General features: G+C 41.5%; 1 protein-coding gene across 1 annotated transcript in view; it reads right to left on the bottom strand.

Annotated features, from left to right (window-relative positions):
* Positions 1–20,826, bottom strand: part of MAP7D3 (MAP7 domain containing 3) — a 34,139-nt gene extending 13,313 nt beyond the window's left edge. The window contains exons 1-9 of the mRNA XM_081808201.1: positions 20,669–20,826; positions 13,790–13,888; positions 13,608–13,691; positions 12,358–12,521; positions 8,779–8,893; positions 8,177–8,281; positions 4,954–5,049; positions 3,110–3,235; positions 4–214 (exon numbers count right to left, since the gene is read on the bottom strand). Of these exons, the coding sequence (XP_081664327.1) occupies positions 4–214; positions 3,110–3,235; positions 4,954–5,049; positions 8,177–8,281; positions 8,779–8,893; positions 12,358–12,521; positions 13,608–13,691; positions 13,790–13,888; positions 20,669–20,729 (1,061 nt within the window). The 5' untranslated portion in view covers positions 20,730–20,826. The remainder of the gene's footprint in view (positions 1–3; positions 215–3,109; positions 3,236–4,953; positions 5,050–8,176; positions 8,282–8,778; positions 8,894–12,357; positions 12,522–13,607; positions 13,692–13,789; positions 13,889–20,668) is intronic.
* Between the last annotated feature and the right edge of the window lie 2,115 nt (positions 20,827–22,941).

Below are 22,941 nucleotides of genomic sequence, written 5' to 3'. Positions count from 1 at the left end.
CTCGCCTCGGGGGCCGCTTCCACGCTCGCCTCGGGGGCCGCTTCCACGCTCGCCTCGGGGGCCGCTTCCACACTCACATGGGGGGCCGTGTCCACCTTCTCCTGGGGAGGCCCTGCCACGGCTGCCTTGCGAAGCACTGTGGTATTCTTCAATTCGTCACTGCTACGGCTACGCAAGGGCATATTTATATACTGGATTAAAGTACTGTGGGTGCCTGTGGGTGAATGAGGACAGAATGAAATTGCATACGCTCAGAAACCAGACAAGACAGAAATGCACCACGTAACAGTATAAGAACAGGAAGAGAAAAAAGAGAGCCTATGTTCATTAGTAAGTTGCAGGAATTACCCACAACACTAAGTGTTTAGTGAAAAGGAACCCAGACAAGGGACAGAAGCATCTCGAAGTTGGTTACTTCAGAAGCGCCACCATTAAGAGGTGTTGTGAAAGCAACAATCCACTACAGATGAAAAGAGGATGCTTCTCCAAAGTTGATGTTTGCAATAAGCCAGTTCTCTTTTAATCATACTATGGTTTTGAATGATTTTCATAACACAAGATATTCAATACTTTTAAAAAGTGATCTAGAACAACTTCACCAGGGCCAGAGATCTTACCATTTCAAGTGATTATGTAAGAAACTCCATATATGGCTATTTTAATGTAAAAAAAAAAAAAAAAAAAAAAAAGAGCACTTTCTCCCCCATACTAAAAACTATAATAAGACATTAATCAGAATGGGCTAGATTTTCAAGGTCTCTTCCATCTTTAACAATCTAAATATTTTTTGCCTAATAAATGGATAAAAATGGTAACACTTAGTACCAGCAGAGGAGGAAAGAAAGTGATAGTACCAATGTTGAGAACCAGGCAGCCCCACACTGCTGGTGGGGTGTGTATCTGTGTATGCTCCTGGTAGGAGGGATTGGGGCAATAAGGCATCAAAAGCCATTAAAAGGACCTATTTTTTGTTCCCACAATTTTACTTCTAGATCTATTCTTAGGAAAAAACCCAAACATGAAAACATATGTAATAAGGTTACCTACAGCATTATTGATAATATTGAAACAAAACTATAATCCAAATATTCAACAGGAAATTTAGAAAATACTAAGGCAGTCATTCACAGTAATAATATACAATTTCTAGACATAGAAAATGGTATATACATATATATATATACTTTTAAAAGAATTTATTTGAGAGAGTGCCTGCACACATGGGGGAGGGGCAGAGGGAGAGGGACAAGGAGAATCCCCGCTGAGTGAGGAACCCAATGCAGGGCTGGATCCCAGGACCCAGAGATCATGACCTGAGCCGAAGTCAGATGCTTAACCAACTGAGCCACCCAGGTGCCCCCAGGAAAACGGTATATATTTAGACAAAAGCAGATCAAAAAAACAAAAACAGGTTACAATCCCATTTTGTGAAGAAAACATATAAACAAAATATTCAGTTACCAGTGAGTTACTGGGATAATAAGTTACATTTAAAATTTTTTCTACACTAAATATTTATTGCTTGTATAATAAAGAAAAGTATTTTTTAGAAAGTATTTGGTGGTAGCTTTTGTAAGACTTGGTAAATTTGTCACCTCCTCTTTAAATCTGAGTGGTAAACTTTTACATGATCTCATCAAATAATCAAAATAGAACAAATTACCAAAGACTGGCTACTCATGAATAAACAATTTGACTGACTTAAATTTTTTAGTCCCCCACTTTTGGTGGAAAATGTATTTTATTGACATATCTATACGTACCTAAACAGTCACATTATTTAACACTGACAATCTGTGCTACAAAAAACATATTAAGTATAGGTATAGAAATTTAAGATAAAATATTACATTTTTGATGGAAGTAAGAGACTATTAAACAAGAATGAAAGTTAATACAAGAAATATCTTACAGAAGACTGGGGGAAGACTGGCAGAAAATAATGTGACATACATATAACAGGGCAAAAACAAAGTCAGGAATCTGAACCAAAACAAATAAAGCTGCACTACCAGAAAGTCTATGATAGCACTGTAATTTATTTTACTAATCATATGAATATGAACAGAAGAAAAAATAAAAGAATAAAGGTGGTGGGATAAATTCTGGAAAGAAAAAAGTGGAGGAAAAAAGACAAAGAATGATGGGAATAGGGTGCCTGGGTGGCTCAGTTGGTTGGGCGGCTGCCTTCGGCTCAGGTCATGATCCTGGAGTCCTGGGATCAAGTCCCGCGTCAGGCTCCCTGCTCAGCGGGGAGTCTGCTTCTCCCTCTGACCCTCCCCCGTCTCATGTGCTCTCTCTCAAATAAATAAATAAATAAATAAAAGAATGATGGGAACAGTGCATTTGAGCTCTCCACTACTGAGGACTTCTTACTACCCACAGGCATGTCTAACACTCTATGTGACCTATAAGTGAGAAAATCCACATAAGCCTGAAGATGGGTTTTATTTTACTAGCTATTAATAAAAAGCTGAAGAGCAGCTCAATGTCATTCTTCCACATTTTAGGGAAAAAAGGAGGGTAGAGTAGGAAACTTTCTCCCTTGATATTATAAAAATTTTTGATACTCTTAACATCCAGTACCTTTTACTGGATGGCACACTGAAGCACAGGTCAAGAAACCCATCGATCTTTAAATATTTAGGGCTGAGGCACATGGGTGGCTCAGTCGGTTGAGCATCCAACTCTTGGTTTCAGCTCAGGTGATTATCTCAGGGTCCTGGGATTGAGTCCCGCGTGGGGCTCCCTGCTCCACGGGGAGCCTGCTTCTCCCTCTCCCTCTGCCACTCCCCCTGCTTGTGCTCTCTCTCAAATAAATAAATAAAATCTTTAAAAAAGTCTTTCAAAAAATCATTTAAAAATTTAACCACCACCACACCACAACTACCTTATCTCATCCTATCAATTAACTATCACCCCGATAACTAATCTACCATGCCAGAAGGCATAAAAATAAATATGCAACATAAAATGTTGGGTAAAATCAGTCATCTGGAAACTACTGATTCAAATTATTTTTATGCCCTACTGCAACAAATCAAATGACATGCCTGCTTTTTCAGTGCAAATACTAACACTTTCAGGCTTTCTGCCCTATGCCTGTTACCTGGAGTATCTTTCCCGGGAACTGACAAAGAAACAGCACTTTTGCTCCTGGCTATTGATGCTTTTGTAGGGACAAGCAGGCGAGTGATTAAATCATTCTCCCGAAGACTGGTATACGGGTGACGAGCTAAATGAGGAGAACAAACAAAAAAGATTCAAGTTGAGGTCTCACAAATAAATGCAAAGCAAGAAAGAGCAATGTGAACTGCTGCAAATGAGAACTTTCCCAGCCTAAAAGTAGAAGCTACGAAAGCAACATATATATAATGGGACTGAACACCGCCACTGGATCAGACTGCCTTGCTAGGGAAGAGAGCACCTGAAGTAAGGGTCAAAGGCCCTGGCATACACAATAACCCCAGTGAAGAAATCTAGGTAACTATATCTAAACAAAGCCCTATCCAATGTATAGTCTCTATGGAGGAATTCACGTATGGAGAAAGAAGTGGTATGTGACAAAACAACTTTGGCGTGGATTTCTACAGATATGCCACTGACAGTCAAAGTGGTCAAGTTCATTACCAAAAGCTCCAAGGGACTGACTGAATTCTTTTGTTAGAAGTGCATCTTGTAAATACCTTGCTCCAAAAGTTTTTATGTTCCTAACGATCCCTGTGACAATGGCATTTGTTATAATAGGATCTGACCTGAATCAACAAACTGGAGAGTATTCTGTAAGTGAATGGTTTGGTATAAAACAAAAAGCAACAGTCCTGTTTGGCAGAGAAAAGTTGTGGGGGGGGGATGGTGTTAGAAAGAAACTACTTTAAATAAAGAACTACTTCAGGGGCACCTGGGTGGCTCAGTCAGTTAAGCATCTGCCTTCGGCTCAGGTCATGATCTGAGTCCTGGGATTGAGCCCCATGTCAGGGTACCTGATCAGCAGGGCGTCTGCTTCTCCCTCTCCCTCTGCCCCTCCACCCCTGCTCATGCGTGCTCTCTCAAATAAATAAATAAAATCTTAAAAAAAAAAAAAAAAAAAGTACTTCAGTAATAAGTATGAAATTTTGTGTATAATAATCAGCAGTGAAAACATGCACAAAGGTTAGATGTGGGTAATGCTATGAAGCAACACAGTAAAGCTTTGAAGTTCAAATTACGGTCAATAACTTAAGACCTTCTAAACACTAACTGATGAAATGTTTGAAGAGAATCAAGTCCTCCAGCACAAATCTTTATCTATACCAACACTCTGTGATCTAGTCCCTCAGCTTCATTACAGACTTCTTGCTCAGATGACAGCAGAATTATAAATTCATTTAAGGACAGACTCTTGGCTTCAGCCAAATAAGTATGGCATCAAAGGACATTTTTTAGCTAAAGAAGGGATATTCTGGCTTCGAATTTTAGGAACGACTTCTCAAGCAACCAAATGTTGACATAGATCCTTTTTTTTGAGAGAGAGAAAGACAGAAAACACGGGGGGTAAGGAGGTGCAGGGAGAGAAAATCTTAAGCAAGCTCCAAGCTCAGCATGGAGCCCAACTTGGGACACTCTCTCCCAACCCTGAGATCATGACCTGAGCCGAAATCAGGAGTCGGAACTCAACTGACTGAGCTACACAGGCACCCCAATAGATCGCTTTTAAACCACTATTTAAGACTGGTACTTAGAAATAACTAACCAGGGCACCTGGGTGGCTCAGTCGGTTAAGCGACTGCCTTCGGCTCAGGTCATGATCCTGGAGTCCCGGGATCAAGTCCCGCATCGGGCTCCCTGTTTGGCAGGGAGTCTGCTTCTCCCTCTGACCCTCCTCCCTCTCATGCTCTCTGTCTCTCATTCTCTCTCTCTCTCTCAAATAAATAAATAAAATCTTTAAAAAAAAAAAAAAAAGAAATAACTAACCAGTTGGTTTTTCTTCTACTTGTACAGTTTCTCCAGGTGTCTGCAATTTGTTAGATCTTCTATTCAAGGATGAGCTTCTCTTCTTCTCTATTTTTTCTGGAGATCAAAGGCAAAGGAATATTATTTTTTTTACAAATTATTTAAATATATTACTTCAGGAGTGAGTCACTCCTCTTTTCAAACATTTATCTTCTCTACTCTTGATTGTAAAAATTTAAATTTCAAATCTTATGTAGAGATTCTACATCCCCAAACTTAAAACTAGTTTACTCTTTATCTGGAAAATAAAATTAATTAGGAAAAAAACAGTTAAAAATTAAGAGGACAATGTCTAATACTACCTGACAAAATCAACATTCCCAAATTGGGAATATACAACTTTTAATTTTGGACACAATCCATGATATCTATTACTAAAGTAATGTATACTTTAGTTATAATGGTTATTATTTTAAACAAAAATGATCATTAACTTTTGGCACAGATGGCATTTTAGCAAACTAATGAAAAACACAGTTTGTGTAGACACTTTGCCACTTCACTTGAAATATTCTGGCTCAGGATACTGAGGAGTGTCTACTTAAAGAATAACTTCTCTTTTGGGAACCTATAAATTAAATTGGGGACCTGTACATATTGACAACATAGCATCATTTGAAAACTCCTGAATTGATAATGAATTAAACAGCATGAACCAGAGGTATAATGAATTCAATCATGTGATTAAATCACACATCCTTTATTTTCATACTGCAAGTAATGACAAGATAGTGTGAACAGTTATTATGAGTCAGCAATGAGCAGAAGAAAAACAGACAATTTGAATTGGCCAAGCTTTAAAACAGGGCTACTTAAAATATTACAGGTTATTAGATTATGAACTTCATTTGAGTGTGAAATGTTCATCTCTCTGGATCAAACAGGTTTCATTTCAATTTGCAGAGATTTTACAAAGGTAAGCCACCACCAATACAGATTTTATTTTCCCTGACATCATTAATTACAACATTCACTGTTTCAGAGTGCTCAATATACTGTACCTGTAAGTTATTTCACAAAGTATCTTCCACACATACCTTCTTGTATTAAAAACTAGTAAAAAAATCATTTAAAAAGTTACTTGGAATTGCTCTTTCAGTGTAACAACTAATTATCCTAAAAGTAATCACCTGTTCCTCCTCTTTACAAGTCTCATTAATACAGCATGAGACCTATTAATAAAAGCATACTAGCATTTGCTCATTATATTAAAAACGTCATACACATCTGTGGAAGAAATATTTGCTAACTCCTCAAAGCAATTAGATAGTGAAACAGAGTGAATGCTTATGAAACAAATAATATATATCAAAATGAATGTATATACATATATAAAATGAAGGTATATAAATACAACATTACAATGAATGCTATCTAATTTTTCTAAAGGATTGAACTGGTGAATAATAAATTAATTTCATTATATGACAAGGAAGGTGCTAGAGAAAACCTTCCCACATTAACCTACAAATGAACCCAGGCTACACATAAGTACTCTGGGAAAGCCTATCGAGGGTTAGGGTGATAAGTGGATCAACTTTTGTTAGACCATTAAAAGAAAAATGTGATAACCCCAGATGGGGGGCTCCCTGCTCAGTGGGGAGTCGGCTTCTCCCTCTCCCTTTGCCCCTCCCCCCACTTGTGCCCTATCACCCTCTCGCTTGCTCTCAAATAAATAAAATCTTTAAAAAAATATTTTTAAATTCAAATCATAATTATGTCCTTTTGTTTTCAATTCATAAGGCACTAAAGTGGGAATGATGTGGAATATGTTTGCTGTGTCTTCCTCCTGCCAAGATCACTTCTGTTTTTGCCTCTGGAAAGGATTTTTTTTTAATTCATTGATGGGTATGGCTGCCTAATCCATTTCAATTATCAGTGGGAAGCACCATGCACAACAAGCCAGAAATGGTCACTGACAGTCAGGTGAAGGATTTTTTTTAAAAAAAGGAACACTAATTAAAAGGGCAAACACCGGGGCGCCTGGGTGGCTCAGTTGGTTGGGCGACTGCCTTTGGCTCAGGTCATGATCCTGGAGTCCCGGGATCCCCTGCTCGGCAGGGAGTCTGCTTCTCCCTCTGACCCTCCCCCCTCTCATGCTCTCTCTATCTCATTGTCTCTCTCAAATAAATAAATAAAATCTTAAAAAAAAAAAAAAAAAGGGCAAACACCAGAAGCAAAAGGTTATCTGAGGTAGTCATAGTAGATAATCTCTTTGTCTTTTCAAGAACACCACATTAGCGGGGCGCCTGGGTGGCTCAGTCGTTAAGCGCCTGCCTTTGGCTCAGGTCATGATCCCAGGGTCCTGGGATCGAGCCCCGCATCGGGCTCCCTGCTCGGCAAGGGGCCTGCTTCTCCCTCTCCCACTCCCCCTGCTTGTGTTCCTTCTCTCACTGTGTGTGTCTCTGTCAAATAAATAAAATCTTAAAAAAAAAAAAAAAAACCCACCACATTAGCACTACAAAGAGTTGTAAAGTAGAGGTTAGCAACGCTTTGCTCATTAAACATGGGTACCACTTTATTTGCTTTGGAGGAAAGCACAGGCTTATTATTGAAATGTGCAATTTCAACATCATGATCCATCTATCAAATGACCAAAATATAAACCATAAGCATGACAGAGTAAAGAGCACTGAATTTCTTGAGGTCTTAACTCTAAAGCCAGGAAGGTAATTACACTTGCCTGTCACCTCTACAAGGTTGTCATGAATAAACAAGTATGACACATGTGAAGCAGATCAACCTGTCCACTGCTGTATGTATGCTAACATTTCCCTTAAATGAGGTGATATTCGTAAAACTTAATGGAAACTGAATTACCAGTCTAGCTACTCTCTAGGAAAATGGATTTCATTTACTGGTTAGGTACACTATGAATCACTTTTATAAGAAGTTATTGTGCCAGGTAATGGCAATGTCTTTTGGTCAAAATATGTTTCAGTTTGGGCTACCTGAACTCAACAAACCCCTCTGATGATTCATATGCAAATTACGAAACAAGGATTAATACTGATGAAAATACAAAATAGTAATGATCATCTCTATCTACTATAAAACAAGGTGGTGCTCTTCTGAAATACATCTAAAGGTTCCACAATCTAAAGGATAAGTGGTACTGTGAAAAGATATAAAAAGAATTTATTTCATTGGTTTAAAATTCAGAATACATGAAATAACTACTTACTCTTTGCAACAGAATTTTGAAGACCTGCAGATGACACAGACGTTTGTTTGTGTAAACCAGAAGTCTCTTGTTCAAGTTTTTCAGTCGATACAGAACGTGTATTAGCTGAGAAAAGATGTAATATTTACTGTACTCATACTTAAAGCATCCTTAGCTGAAACAAAGTATGTTCATGATGTAATTCTATGGAGTATGTGCATTAATTAGGTGCACAATGTTCATGGTCATTCCTTACAAATAATATAAATTTGAGTTTTAAGAAACTGTAGAATTCTGTCCATTTGTAGGAAAATTTAGAGTACCCTCAATAGTAAATGGGGCAGACTTATTTTTAAAATAGGCACTGGATAAAGCTGTATAAAGCTTAATCATTTTTACAGAGATTACAAATTTAAATGGTAAGATTTTGGATATATTGGATAAAATGATAATAAAATTTCTTCTGCAGTTTTACATGACATAAATTTACTGTGCACACCACACACATGGCAGCATTTTCACTTAAGATACAAAGCTCAAAACCTTGTTGTAAATGCAACCTTGCAGCAATAGCCAATATCTAAATATGAACATGAATGAACTTAAACAGTGGTATCAATTACCAGTTTTGGTTTCTGGGTTCATGGATGTAGAGCCTTCCCATGACCATCTTTTTTGACGATGATCAACACGGTTGCTCCGTTCCGATGTCCGATAGAGAACAGCTTTAAATTTCTCCTATTTAAAATAAATGCCAACAAATTTTTACACATTCATTATATTGGTTAGTATAATTTAGATCTGTGGATTAGAAAACCAACCCATTACCAAATTTTTGTATCAAGCAAAATTTGGGGGGGGGGGGCATCAGGTAATAGTTAAAAATGAAGACCAAAAAAATAAATAATTGAAGATCATATTTCTGGTATCAATCAATGTCAATGCTTCTCTTAAATAACAGGCTTTAACCCTGTGGATATGAATTGAGGAACAGACTGTGCTTCCCTCTACTTATATCATTAGGAAATTCATTCATTCATTCATTTATCTGACAGAGAGAGAGAATGCGCACAAGCAAGGGGAGTCGCAGGCAGAGGGAGAAGGAGAAGGAGGGAACCCGATGCGAGCCTCAATCCCAGGACCCTGGGATCACGACCAGAGCCAAGCAGATGCTTAACCAACGGAGCCACCCAGGTGCCCCTGTGGTATGTTTTTTAAAATACACCTTAAGGGGCGCCTGGGTGATGCAGTCACTTAAGCGTCCAACTCTTGATCTTGCCTCAGGTCATGATCTCAGGATCATGGGATGGAGCCCCACACTGGGCTCTGTGCTCTACATGGAGTCTGTTTGGGATTCTGTCTCCCTCTCTCTCTGCCCCTCCCCCTGCTCACTCTCTAAATAAATAAAATCTTTAAAAAATAAAATAAAATACACCTTAAATTCTTTGTAGAATCAGGCAGGGAAAAAAAATCAACTAACACACACATAAGTGAAATCTATGCCAGAATCATCTATAATACCCATGTTTGTAACATCTTAAATTCTAGTGATAATAAAGTTTAAAAGAAAGATAATCGATGTGTCTGTCTTGACCTCAACTTTATTTTTTTTAAGTTTTCTTTATTTAAGTCATCTCTGCACCCAACGTGGGACTCCAACTCAGAAGATCAAGAGTGTCAAGCTGGCTCCTCTGAATGAGCCAGCCAGGTGCCCCTTGACCTCAACTTTAATTGCAAGGGCTCAGGGTAATAGCTGTTCAACTGTAAACACCACACTGTGGCAAAACCACCCCACTGCCAGAAAGAGGCATGCCTGGTTTTCCTTTCTGATATTTCAAGTCCTTGTGCTGTAACAGACCGTGGACTATACTCAGGTAAGCAATCAACTGCAGGGCCAGGAGGCTTTCTATTCTTCCCTGACAAGGACCGTTTCATAGCAACATCATCCTTACAATGCCCCCACCATTTCTCTGAGGGAAAAGATAAACATACTAGGAAAATGGAGAGTCATCCATATCCTTTGAGGAGAAAAGCAACTGCAATTCTTAAAGTAAAATGTATCTAATGGCAATATTTTACAACTATATTTTTTAACAGAAAATAAGTTGCTCAAATTACTGAAAACCCAGAAAGTATAATAAAGACTGAAAACAGTGATTCGTCTTGTGTTACTGAAACATTTCTGATTCGTAAGAACCCTATGCCCCTGCTTCCAAATGCACTGGCCCTCTGTGCTCTCAGGTTCCTCTAGCATCTGGGGTTCCTACAGGTCTCCTGTCCACACTCCCCAACTCCTCGGCACCACCCCTGCTCTAAGGAATCATTCTCTATGTGCAGGCTGCTCACAGTGTCCCATGGACCCTTCCTGCTCTGTCAGGGACCACCTTCCCTCCACCACACTAGTTTTGTGAGGCTGATTCTCTTTTGCCCCTTTTCTCCTTGTCCCTCTGCCTCTTTTCTCCCACCACACCTCTGGCTCCCTCCCCCTCTGCAGTGCCGTTTTATCACATTTTCTCTGGGATCTCTCTCAGGTTCCTCTTTCGCTAAGATTGCCTTTTTTTCTCTCGGTCCCTGGGAGTCTCTCTCCTCCAGGGACTGTGCAGTGTTCTGTTTTACATTCTTTCAGTCTCTTAGTTCAAATCTCTCTATCTCTGGCCTTCATTCTCTTCACCACAGAAGTAAATTAAGGAGCTCTTTCACAGAGGAAGATGGCAAGTGATAGAAATTCTGAACGAGAGTTCATCAAATACTGGAATATGAAAAAACAGCATAAACCACCATAGAAAAAGGTACAGAAAGAGAGAGAAGGGATAGTGGACCAGGGGTGGGGAAGAAATGGCATGGGAACAGTCCTAGAATAAGGAAGAGACACAGATGGGGCAGGGGCTGGGGGTGAGGTGTGTTGAGAGCAACTATGTGCACAAGGAGAAAGAGTGAGCCCTGCAAAGAAGCCTCATGGGGACAAATGAAACCAAAAAGAAAGGACAGAAAAAGAAAATTTAAAATTAGAGCAACAGGGGCACCTGGGTGGCTCAGCCAGTTTTAAGTGTCTGACTCTTGGTTTCAGCTTAGGTCATGACCTCATGGATCCTGAGATCCAGCCCTGTATTGGGCTCCACACTTGGCAGGGAATCTGCTTGGAGAGTCTCTCCCTCTGCCCCTCCCCCAACTCGTGCTGCTTGCTCTCTTGCGCATGCTCTAAGTGAATCTTAAAAAAAAAAAAAATAAGAGCAACAGAAGAAAAGAGGGAGAGATAAAAACACACATACTGAGAGAATAGGCAGAAAGCCCAAAGATGGGGGGGGGGTGGAGAGAGAGAGAGAAAAAAGCTAAGACAAAACGGAAGGAAAAGTAAGGCGCCTCAGGCTGAAAAAGGTCACAGTCAGCCGGAGTACCAGAAGACAAAGACTTAGGGACCCTTGAGAATCACTGGAATAAAGCAAAAGAGAGAATGCCAGGAAGAAAGAGAATGGTGGCCCAGAGACCATGGCAGATTCACAAGGAGCCAAGGATCCTCAGAATAAAGTAGTGGAATGACCTACAGGAGAAAACTCTGGTGTCAGAGAGCGTCAGAACAAGACAGCCTTTAAATGCCCAAGTACGGACACTAAAAGACAAACTGACTGAAGAGGAACAGAAGGGGAAAGAGAGGGCATCATGAAGGCAGTGACTCATACCAACAGAGTGCCAGACACCAAAAGAGTCCAGGAAGGTAAAGAGAGAGGCAGGGCCCCAGCACAGCAGGGAGGAAGAGCGCGCCGGGCAGAAAGGCAGGGGAAGCCAGATGGGAGAGCAAGCACTGTCATGTGACTGGCCTGCGCTCAAGTCAGAGAAGACCCTGTGAGAAGTAAGATGGGGGCCTATCGAAGGGTCTGTGAACATGAGGGCGCTGGTATAGAGCTCAGAGCAAACCCTGGGCCTCGACACCAGTGGGCCACATCCCGGAGGGTGGAAGGGCTCTCTTCCCGGGCCTGTGAGGCTCCTCTTTACCTCAGCTAGCAGGTCGAAACTCAGGGATCTGAGAGGACAGGGACAAGAGGCTCTATTGCTGAAGGGAAGAAGAGAGAACTGGGGCTGGGTCCTTTGGCTGGAAGGGGGGGGGGGCGGGCAGGAAAGGCAGTGAAAGGCTAAGAAAAAAGTATTCCAGTGCCAGGCTACACCGTGTGGCATCTGATTAACAGGCTAGGAAACATGTACTGTACCCTTTCTTCCTGTAATTTTTGTTTCCTTTTTTCTTCTGCAGATATTCTCCGCTGCTCATCCTTTTCTTTTTGTTCTTTCAGTTTTCGTTGCTTCTCTTCCATCTGTTTTTCATACTGGATCCTGGACTTTCTTTCTTTTTCAAGCAGTTGTGTTTCCTTATTAGCTGAAATATTCCAAATACATTTTCGAGGTGTAAGAGCCAAGAAAATATTTAAGTTTTCCACAATCCACAAAGTTAATATATTGCCTTCTCTTTCTTAAAAATAACATGACCTATGCTAATAACAAACGATTACATTATATAAGTGAACGAGAATGGCCACTAAAGAAGCATTTGCACTGGGTGTTCATTTAACTCCAGAGAACAGAGATGGCTTAGATGACCCTCATATCCTGTCCAAACGAAAATTCCAAATTAAAAACAAATATTTTCTTTCATGTGATATTTCCGCTGATTTGAGCTGAAGTTAAACCCCACCAGATTAACATGCTAAATACATTAAAATGAGAATTAAAAAGAAAACACATGGCCAGAATGTTCTTTTTCTCCTTCTACTAGGAAACTTCTTTCAAAGGCCTCAGCTATGCAGACCGTATTTAAGCATGCCAGTTTTACATTCACAGAGTTCGACACCACACTTGGAACAGCATGATGTTTTCCTGTGTCAGATTTCCCCTCACTAAAGCCTGGAGAGCATCTATGCAGTTCTAAAATACTCTCCTTAAGAGCTCCAGGAAGAAATAACTCCTCACCAAAACAAAGACAAATGATATCCATTTGAGTAAAGCTGAGCACAAGTTTTGTCAAGGGATTTCAAAGGCCAGAGAAAAATGGGTAGTAGTTGAGAAAAGCATTCTCTTGAGGTGTAAAAAGATTATTCTTTTAGATCCTAATTTACACTTGAGAAGCTTATGTTAGGATTATTAGCAACTTCATTTTCCTTTTGAGAGTCATTTTTATTGAAACCCCATTCTGCTTGTTTCTACAAATGTTGAAATGTTCAGACCTTAGTTTTCAGAAAATTAGAGATAACAGAAACTACTTCAAAAATTAAACTAATCAAATATTTTTCATAGGCCTTCTTTATCTGCCTTAGTATAATTATTGAATCTAATATAATACATCCTAGAAAAAATGTAATCTATGATATAAAACGGATCAGGAAAAGTAGATAAAATCACTTTGAAAATACGTAACCTTGACAGAAAACTTATTCATTCCGATTTTTTAAAAAAGTCTAAAATATACCTTCTTGCTGTCTGGTCTTCTCTTCTCTACGTTCTTTTGCCAACCTCTGCTTCACAACGCTTTTAAGCACGGATCCATCGATTACTAAAAACAAAAAAGGAAAATATAGTAAGGCATTAATAGATCCGATTTTAATGACATGACACTCTGACATCTATCAAAAAACATTCTAGAAATTACACCTGGTTTAAAAGCTGATCTTATATTTGCAGACTGAGATGGAAGGGGGCAGAAACCACTCTGACTCCGTCTTTCTTCAGCAATGGCGTGCGCAGCAGCAACTAGAATACAGGGAGATAAAGGGAAGGGACTAGATACTATGAATACAAACAGCTAATACAAGGGAGACAAAGCTCCAGCAATCATCCTTGATGATACAGGATAGCATCTCTCATCTAGAAGACAAAATCATGACAGATTAATCCAGGTCAACAACAAAGCCATATTGAGTTCCTGTGATGTTCAACAACAACTGAAGAAAAAATTAAAGCTGTTTCTTGTGGATGTGCCAGCCTATCTGTGGACTTAAAGAGAGTTGTTAGTGGGAGTGGCAGCACAAGCTTGTGGATGAGTAGGAGCTAATGATTAATAGCTTTCAAAAATGCCTCAGACAAGACATTACACCAAGTACTAGAAAAACTGAACCGGGACAGAATTGGAAAAACTGTTTTACCATAAACTGAGAATTCAGAAAAGACTTGGTGCTTACGGATCTGAATTTGGAAGCAGAAGTGTCAACAGTGAGATCCTCAGAGATTGGGCCCAATATTAAAAAGTACATTTATAAATTACCTAGATGTGGGGTTTTCTTCACCTACGTTGCTTTAAAGATATTAGCAATGCCTGCCTTTCCCCACCCCCAGTCTCTGGGGTGGAGGCCCAGGCATTTCCAGTTGCTAAAAGCTCTATTCTAATGCAGGGAAAGTGGAGAAGCACTCAAGGAATTTCCATTGAGATAGTATTATTTTAGGTAGAAAAATGTCAGGCAAACAAAGATAAATTTACACATGCCTTGTAAAACAGGCCCAAAAGTGGTAAATAACTTCAATAAAAGTGAAATACAAGATTAGGGGAGCACAATTTGAGGGACAGTAAGAAAAACAAATGCCAGGATGATACACACACCAATTATTATAGGGGATTCCTGAGCCCTTTAATTCCATTTATGGCTGTATCTAAAATGCCCCACAATGCTGGGCATCTTCAGGAAGATCTGGAGATTAACACTGAAAACTCTCCTCTACCTTTGTGAAAGCACAGGAAATATGCCCCTGTGATACTGCACACAATTCTGTTTTCTATATATCAAGAAAAAATATAACAGCTGAAGATGGGCAGTTAAAATAATTAAAGGAACAGAGTAGCTGTCATTGTCCTTAAAGAATGAAAGGACTCTGAGATGTTCCTTGCCACTGAGGAAAGATATCTGGGAGTCATTTTACAGTCATTTTACCTTGAAAGTGACGTCATAATTGCTGCCATAGGGACCACTATTTCCAAAGGGAAAAAGGAATTTTTTTTTTTTTAACCCCAGAGACCTAACAGCTCAGATAATCCATGATTTAGCTAAATTTGAAGATTAGACTCTTCTCAGCTTCCTTCAACTACCAGCAATTTTGTGGACCACAGATTATCCTCTGAATTTGCATACTAGTATGTTAGGAACAATTCTTAAATATAGTCTATAAATTAATTAAACCCTCCTACACTCTCTCCCACTTGTGACATCTCTATGTGAGCACAGAAAAAACAACAGTTGGTTTTGCACATTCCGTTTTCCTGCTTAGAAGTCCCAAAGAAAGTTCATATTTTGGCACAAATTACCTGACCATAAGGACAATTTCTCTCGAAAGGTACAATTTTACCATATTTAAAGATCTTATTAAACAGCAGTAACCTCAGAATTAGCTGTGGTAGGAATAATGAACTAAATAATTTAAAGGTTAACGTGGTAATAATATCAAGTCTGATTTTTAGAACTTCATATCCAAACTCCCACTGGCAAGAAATATATTCACCAAAAGGACAGGCTCTAGAAGTTATTTAAAATGTCCAGGCAATGAGAGAAAGGCTTTATGTCTGAACTTTGAACAGAGTATCTTATTCAACTCCGTTGAATGAAGGAATTCACTTACCATTCATTTTAAAGCTACAGTAAGGTACAGTTTAAATATACTACAGTTATTTCTGTAGTTCCTATACTAATTCTGAATCCCAAATTAAAGTTAAAAGTTACCTTTTGCAGGGCCCCTGGGTGGCTCAGGTCATGATCTCAGGGTCCTGGGATGGAGCCCTGCATCCATTCTCCCATCCGGCTCCCTGCTCAGCGGGGAGTCTGCTTCTCCCTCTCCCTCTGCCTCTGTACCCCCCCCCAGTCATGTTCTTTCTCTCTCTCTCAAATAAATAAAATCTTAAAGAAAAAAGTTACCTTTTGCCTGGAAGTTAAGAAAATGCATAGAGTTTATTACTAAAACGGAAATATGAACCTTAATCTATATTTATGGTACTTTCCTAAAAATTGCTATAACAAATAATGTGTATCACCTCACCATTTACGAAATTCTTTTCATTTGTATGACTTCATTAAATTCTAACAATCCTATATTTTTTATAGATAAGAAAAACTGAAGCTAAACATTACTTTCCCAGATCACACAGGTAGTAACTGGTGAAGCCAGACCTTGATTCAATTGTAGATTAAGAAACAACTGGGGCGCCTGGGTGGCTCAGTTAAGCATCTGCCTTCGGCTCAGGCTCAGGTCATGATCTCGGGGTCCTGGGATCGAGCCCCGCATCAGGCTCCTGCTCAGCAGGAAGCCTGCTTCTCCCTCTCCCACTGCCCCTGCTTGTGTTCCCTCTCTCGCTGTCTCTCTCTGTATTAAATAAATAAAAAATAAAATAAAATAAAAAAAACGAAACAACTTTACTTCTTATCAAGGACCAGACTGTACAAAACCCACATTAACCTTTATACGACTTAGTTCTTTATTCCCACCTCTGCTACTTCTAAAGTTACTTCTGTTTAAAACATCACAAAGAAGGAATCGGGCGCCTGGGTGGCTCAGTTGGTTAGGCGACTGCCTTTGGCTCAGGTCATGATCCTGGAGTCCCAGGATCCCTGCTCAGCAGGGAGTCTGCTTCTCCTTCTGACCCTCATGATCTCTCTCTCTCTATCTCATTCTCTCTCTCAAATAAATAAAAATAAAATCTTTAAAAAAAAACAAAACATCACAAAGAAGGAATTAAGATCTAAATGCTGACTCAACAATAAGTAAATGAAATATAGGTGTTTTGGTTTAAAACAGACTTTGAAAATACAGCAATGCAAATATTTTAAAATAAAGCACTATATGCTGTGACTAAGAAAGGCCTAAATTTAGAAAAAAACATGTGAAAGACAATGCAAGTAAACCATTCTCCTCCTAGGAGGGGAAAATTAATTAAAAACTCAATCATCCTGGATATCTAGCCCAATAAAAGCCTCAGAATGAAATGAACCAAAAATAGGCACCATTAAAGATGCCAAAGTTAAAGAATGCTTTACATTTAATAGATTTTTTTAAAAGATGTCATTGAAATTTTGAGGCTTCTTTTGGAGATAAAGCATTTTAGCTCATTACCAACTTCAATATAGTGGAAATTTCTGCTCTGCCACCCCCCCCCCAATACACACTGGATCTGTGTCACCAGGGCAAGTTAAACACAACAAAGGAAGAACACTTTTCCGTGACAACTAGTTCAAGTACGGTAATAATCTTCCTAAAGCTGCACAATCACTTCAAAATGCTTAATCCCATGAGATGCCAATGATAAATACTCATCCCAATATTTATTCAGCAATTCTGTTGTCTGCCACAGCTGTTGCTCTTGATATCACTCAGAATTCAACATAACACCTGTAGCTCCACTTCACCATGACCTTTCTTCCCCAAGATCCTTTCTTCTGTACTCATTAGAAATATTAGATCACATAAACTAGTATTTTTATTAGGTAGCAAAGGGCATAGATTGCAAAAAATGACTGAAAGGTTGTTTTTTTTTTTTTTAATAGAATGGCTATGATTGTGGCAGAGAACCACTATACTATGAAACTAATTGTTACAGATTAACAGATTTAGTGCTACTCACTGTTATTTGGAAAACAGAATAAGCAGCTGCGATTGCCACAAACTCCTGCTCCTGCTGGATATAGTGCACTGGGGGGGGTCTAGCAGTAGACTGTTCCAGCAGCTCAATACCTGACCCCTCTTCCCACAGCTGCTGGCTCTGTCCTAGATCCACTCTCATTCAAAGCTGAGCAGTTGAGAGTGGCATAGTCCCTGGCAGATCCATTCCACCCATACCAAGGATCTCTCCTCATGGCATTAGGACAGTCTTTAGGCAAGGAAGAGGGTGGGAAAATACTTTAAAAAAAAAAAAAGGGGAAATCAAAGATATCTGCAATTAGGGGCACACAAAAATAAGGCAGATTCATGTAGTTTTGCCTAAAACAGCAACAAAGTCATAGGGCTGAGAGAGATTTCCTAAAGATCCCTAGATCCAATCCAAAGACAGCATGTCTTGGGGCACCTGGCTGGCTCAGTCAGAAGAGCATGAGACTCTTAATCTCCGGGTCCTGTGTTTGAGCCCCATAGTGGGTAGAGAGATCACTAAAAAATAAAATTTAAGACAAAACAAAAAACTCCTCAAAGACAGCATGTCTTAAAGTAAATTACAGACAGTTTCCTACCATTCAGAGCTATCTACAGTGGAATGGCTACTTGGAAAACTGTTAAGCTATTAGAATACACATTCAAGTTGTAGAAGCTGCCCAGGATTTTATAGCTAGGACTCTGGGTGCTGGACTTGAGAACCTTAAGGTTTCTCCAGCTCTAAAATTCTATAATGATCTGACTCAATCTTAGTAGCTTTTTCTGTATTTGTTTAAAGTATTCTGAGTAACTTACCCTAAACTTAGAAATTACTTGTGAATTTAGAAAAACAAAAAAGGTGACAAGTCAGTGGCAAAGTTTCTTATGCTCATCAGGTTGAAACATTCACATAAATTATCTTAAGACAATCATATATAAAAATATAAAACACACGTTTTGTTAAAAGAAATGTATTTTGGGACACCTGGGTGGCTCAGTCAGTTAAGTGTCTGCCTTCCGCTCAGGTCATGATCTCAGGGTCCTGGGAACGAGCCCCACATCAGGCTCCCTGCTCAGCGGGGAGTCACTTCTCCCACTCCCTCTGCTCAGCACCCACCCCCCTCCCCCGTCATGCTCCCACCCTCCCCCTTTCAAGTAAATAAAAATTTCTAAAAAGTGTATTTCTTCAGTATGCTACAATCTTAGCACAGTGCTATGCACAGAAAACATAATTCAATGAATGTACATAATTCTTGCACCTGAGAAGTTATTTGTTCAGGGACAATGTTTTAACTCTTGGAGCCAGGCTCCCAGCAGGAAATAAAATTGACCAGATTAACAGATTCAGGGCTACTCACGGTTATTTGGATAACAGAATAAAAAGCAACTGTCACAGTGGCATTTCATTTGCCACAAAGTGGCAAAACATTTCAATGACTCCTTGTCCCCTTCAGGAAAATGCTGAGACCATGAGGGCAAATCTAGTTAAAGCTGGTACTCTGTGAAAAGTCTAACATATAACATGTGATGTTTTCAATTCCTAATAGGAAATGGGCAGCAAGGAGTCAATTAGGGTTCTGGGTTAAGCCCTTTTTGCATGACTAAGTTTTTGGCTTGAAATACTGTGAATCCAATCAACTGTCTCATACAAGATTTAAAAATACTTCACAACATTCAATACCCAAAAATGCTTGGGAGGGGGGTTATCCAGAATGTTGGTTACTTTAAATCACTGAAATAAACCAACGGCAGAGAGCCTTAGGTGTCAACAAGCAATAAAACAATCCGAATTTACTGCAAACTCTGATTCTCAAGGTAAAGAGGAAAGTGTATTTGCTTCTGATACGTTGGGAAGTTGACTCGAAGTCATCTGAAGTGACACAAAGCCTCCCCATTCGCAGCCAATTTTCAACTGCAAATAAAAAAATCCCTAAGGATTTCAATAAAATCACTTAAGATGGTCTTATTCTCAAGTTCATAGTAATAGGAAACTAGCCTGAGAACAGCAAGTAATCTCCCAAAAGCGAGAAATACCATTTCCCTCAGCTAGCGGAGCAGTCTCCTGGGCTAAGCAATGCGTTGCCAAATCTTATAAAATTAACGATTTTAGGGGGGAAAACATTTTGGCGTTGGGACCAGTTTAGAAGAAAGCACACTGAAGTGCTGCTTCCCGTTCACTGAAGCCTAGGGTCTGCAAGATGTCCCACGGAAGGTGACATCTTGGCGAAGTCATGTGCTACAGCAGGCAAATCAGGAGCAGCGGAGAGGCAAGTTTCTTCCAACTTTCAAAGCAACAGCCCCCCAGGGCTCCGTCCTCACCCGACACTGACCGGGAGGGTGCGGCAGATTAAGCCCTTGGGAGAGGCAAGGACTGCGACCGTGGGAGAGGATGCGAGCGCGAGCGCCCCGCGCAGACGGAAAACTCCCGGCTCTCGGAGCCTCCAAGGGCTGCCCCGGCGCGCGGGGTCTGGGCGGGCGCCCGCACATCCCGGGCTGTGGCGCGTCCGTTCGGCGGCTGCGCGGGCGTCCACCGCCCCCCAACGGCAGGCAGAGCTCGGGACCGTCCGCGGGGTCCGGGGTCCCAGGCCCTTCCACCCCACCCCCACCCACCCCCCCGCGCCCACAGCGCCCGTTAGTTCCCTCGCGCCCCGCCCGCGGGGTTCCGCCGGTGGCGGCGACCATTGGGCCGTTGGCGGGGACTTCGGCCGTCGGTGGTGCCGGCCGGCCGTTCCCCCCACCCCCGTCCCACAACGGTTCTCTCTCCCGTCCAGGGGAACTCCGGGGCGGGTGAGGAGAGGACCGGACGGCGCGAGGGCACCCCGGAGTAAAGTTTTCTGGCGCCCTCCGCGCCGCTCCAACGGTCCCCGGTGCCGCGAGAAGCCCGCCTCCCGCGCGGGCCCGAGTTCCCCCGGGAGCCGCCAGGCCGCTCACCCATCCGTTCGCGCATCCCCCTCAGGGATGTGCTGCCGCCGGCGCCGGCACGCTCCGCCATCTTCCGAGCAGCCGCGTCTGCAACCGCTGGTGGCGCTGGAGGCCCAGTGCGCAGGCTCCGGCGCGGCCGTCTGGCCGGCTTTGGCCGCGGCGCCGAGGGGCGGGGCGGGGCGGGGCGGGGCCCGCAGAGCCGCCGTGCCCGCCCAGGACCCGCAAACTCTGCCGTGCTGCTCCCTGCGCACCACGTCCTGACCTGCTGGGCAGGGACCTCCTGGTCTAAAGAAACCCTCTCGTACGTTCCATGCTCTCCTCGCAACCCTGTGCGGGGAGCCAGCCAATCATCAGCCGGCTTGGCCCTCCAACATTCCTTTTTTCCTTTCATCCCGTCTGCATAGCAACGCAGTTAACATTCCTTCCTTTCTTCATTTGTTCCTTCGTTCCTTTAGGGAGCATTATACTGAGTGCCTGCTGGGTGCGCTTGTATCCGGAGTTTGCTAGTCTTTGAGACACTACAGAATGGCCCAAGTTAGGGGGAAGAGGCCCAGAGACAGGCTGGGGGCGGGGAGAGGTTCCTGTGAGGTGCTAGGGGCTCAATCAAGAGTAGAGCCTTTCTTTAAAGTGTTGCGAAATAGGGGCGCCTGGGTGGCTCAGTCGTTGAGTGTCTGCCTTCGGCTCAGGTCATGATCCCAGGGTCCTGGGATCCAGCCCCGCATCGGGCTCCCTGCTCGGCGGGAAGCCTGCTCCTCCCTCTCCCACTCCCCCTGCTTGTGTTCCCTCTCTCACTCCCCCTGCTTGTGTTCCCTCTCACTGTGTTTCTCTGTCAGATAAAATAATAAAATCTTTAAAAAAAAATAAAGTGTTGCAAAATAAATCATGACACTGTTAGATCTCAAAGTTGCATGAATTCTCTCTAGGGTGTTTGTGGGTCTTCACAGTGAAGGAGAGGGCTTACTTTTTTTTAAAGATTTTATTTAAGGAGAGGGCTTACTGACATTAATCTCTCTAGGTTTTGGAGGAGGCCCTTCAAGATTGCAGAATGTTTTTCCCATTCACAAGGAAAAACTTAATTTGCCTGATGCACGTTTGAGGGGCAGACATCACTTCCTGGGTGCTCGCCTGTAAAAGGTCGAGTCACCCCTATTATTAGTGTGGTGTGGCACAGGGAAGCAGTTTATGGTGGGGCTGTAGGTATGGGGCAGGAGGCCACTTGTGGGACATGCACTTTGATGAGCCCTCTGTATCTCAAAATTACATGGGAGCTGTAAAATGGAAGACGCTAATAACAGCAAACATTTATTGACTCTTACTATGTGCCAGGCACTGTTCTAACTGCATTACCTATATTCATTCTTTTAATCCCCCTACTACCTGACAAAGTAGGCACAATTATCACTCCCATCTCATAGATAAGGAAATTAAAGCCGAGAGAAGTTAAATTATTCACAGTCACACAGTTACTATCAGAACTGGAATTTGAACCCAAAATATCTGACCAGTAGTCTCCATGTGCTTAGCCTCAAGCGATACTGTTTCATGAAAGTTGGAGATTCATATATATATATAGTTCATAAATGATTAGCATCCAGAATGCATAAAGGTCTAAAAATACATAAGGAAAAGACAGCCTCCAAGAAGTGAGCAAAAGGCATAAACAGGTCTCCCACGGGAGAAAAATCACGAATGACCAATAAACATAAGAAAAAATGCTCAAACTCTTTAGCAGTTGAGAGAATACAAACGAAACCCACAAGATACCATGTTACACCTACAGATTTAGCAAATTTAATGAGTGGACAGTAAGTGTTGGTGAGGTTGTAGATTAATACTGGGGATGGAGGAAAAAAAATACTGGGGGTGGAAGTGGGGGAGTGGGGGGTTCGGTGGGACTCGGGAGGGGGAGTGTAGAGTGGGAGTGAGGTGGAAGTGGGGAGAAGGAAGTTTGGCATTATAAAGTACCCAAAGCCCTGCTCCGATGTGTATGCAGAGACCAATGTTTTGCATGATGCACATGATGGTAGCCATGATTGTTAATATGACACACATGTGATTAAGGCGCCAGCAAAGCAGATCTACATAAATTCAGCTTTGATGAATTTATCTGGAACTTCACAAACGGACAATCTAGAAAAATGCAAAATCACCTTTATGGTTTCTTTCTTTCAAGATTTTATTTATTTACCTGAGAGGGAGAGCGTACAAGCAGGGGGAGCAGCAGAGGGAGAGGGAGAGGCTGGCTCCCCACTGAGCAGGGAGCCCAACTCTGGGCTCGATCC

Source organism: Leptonychotes weddellii, chromosome X (assembly GCF_054177405.1).
Source record: "Leptonychotes weddellii isolate Sample4059 chromosome X, ASM5417740v2, whole genome shotgun sequence".
NCBI lineage: Eukaryota > Metazoa > Chordata > Mammalia > Carnivora > Phocidae > Leptonychotes > Leptonychotes weddellii.
The sequence above is the reverse complement of the archived record's forward strand: the minus strand, read 5'-3'. Positions and strand labels throughout refer to the sequence as shown.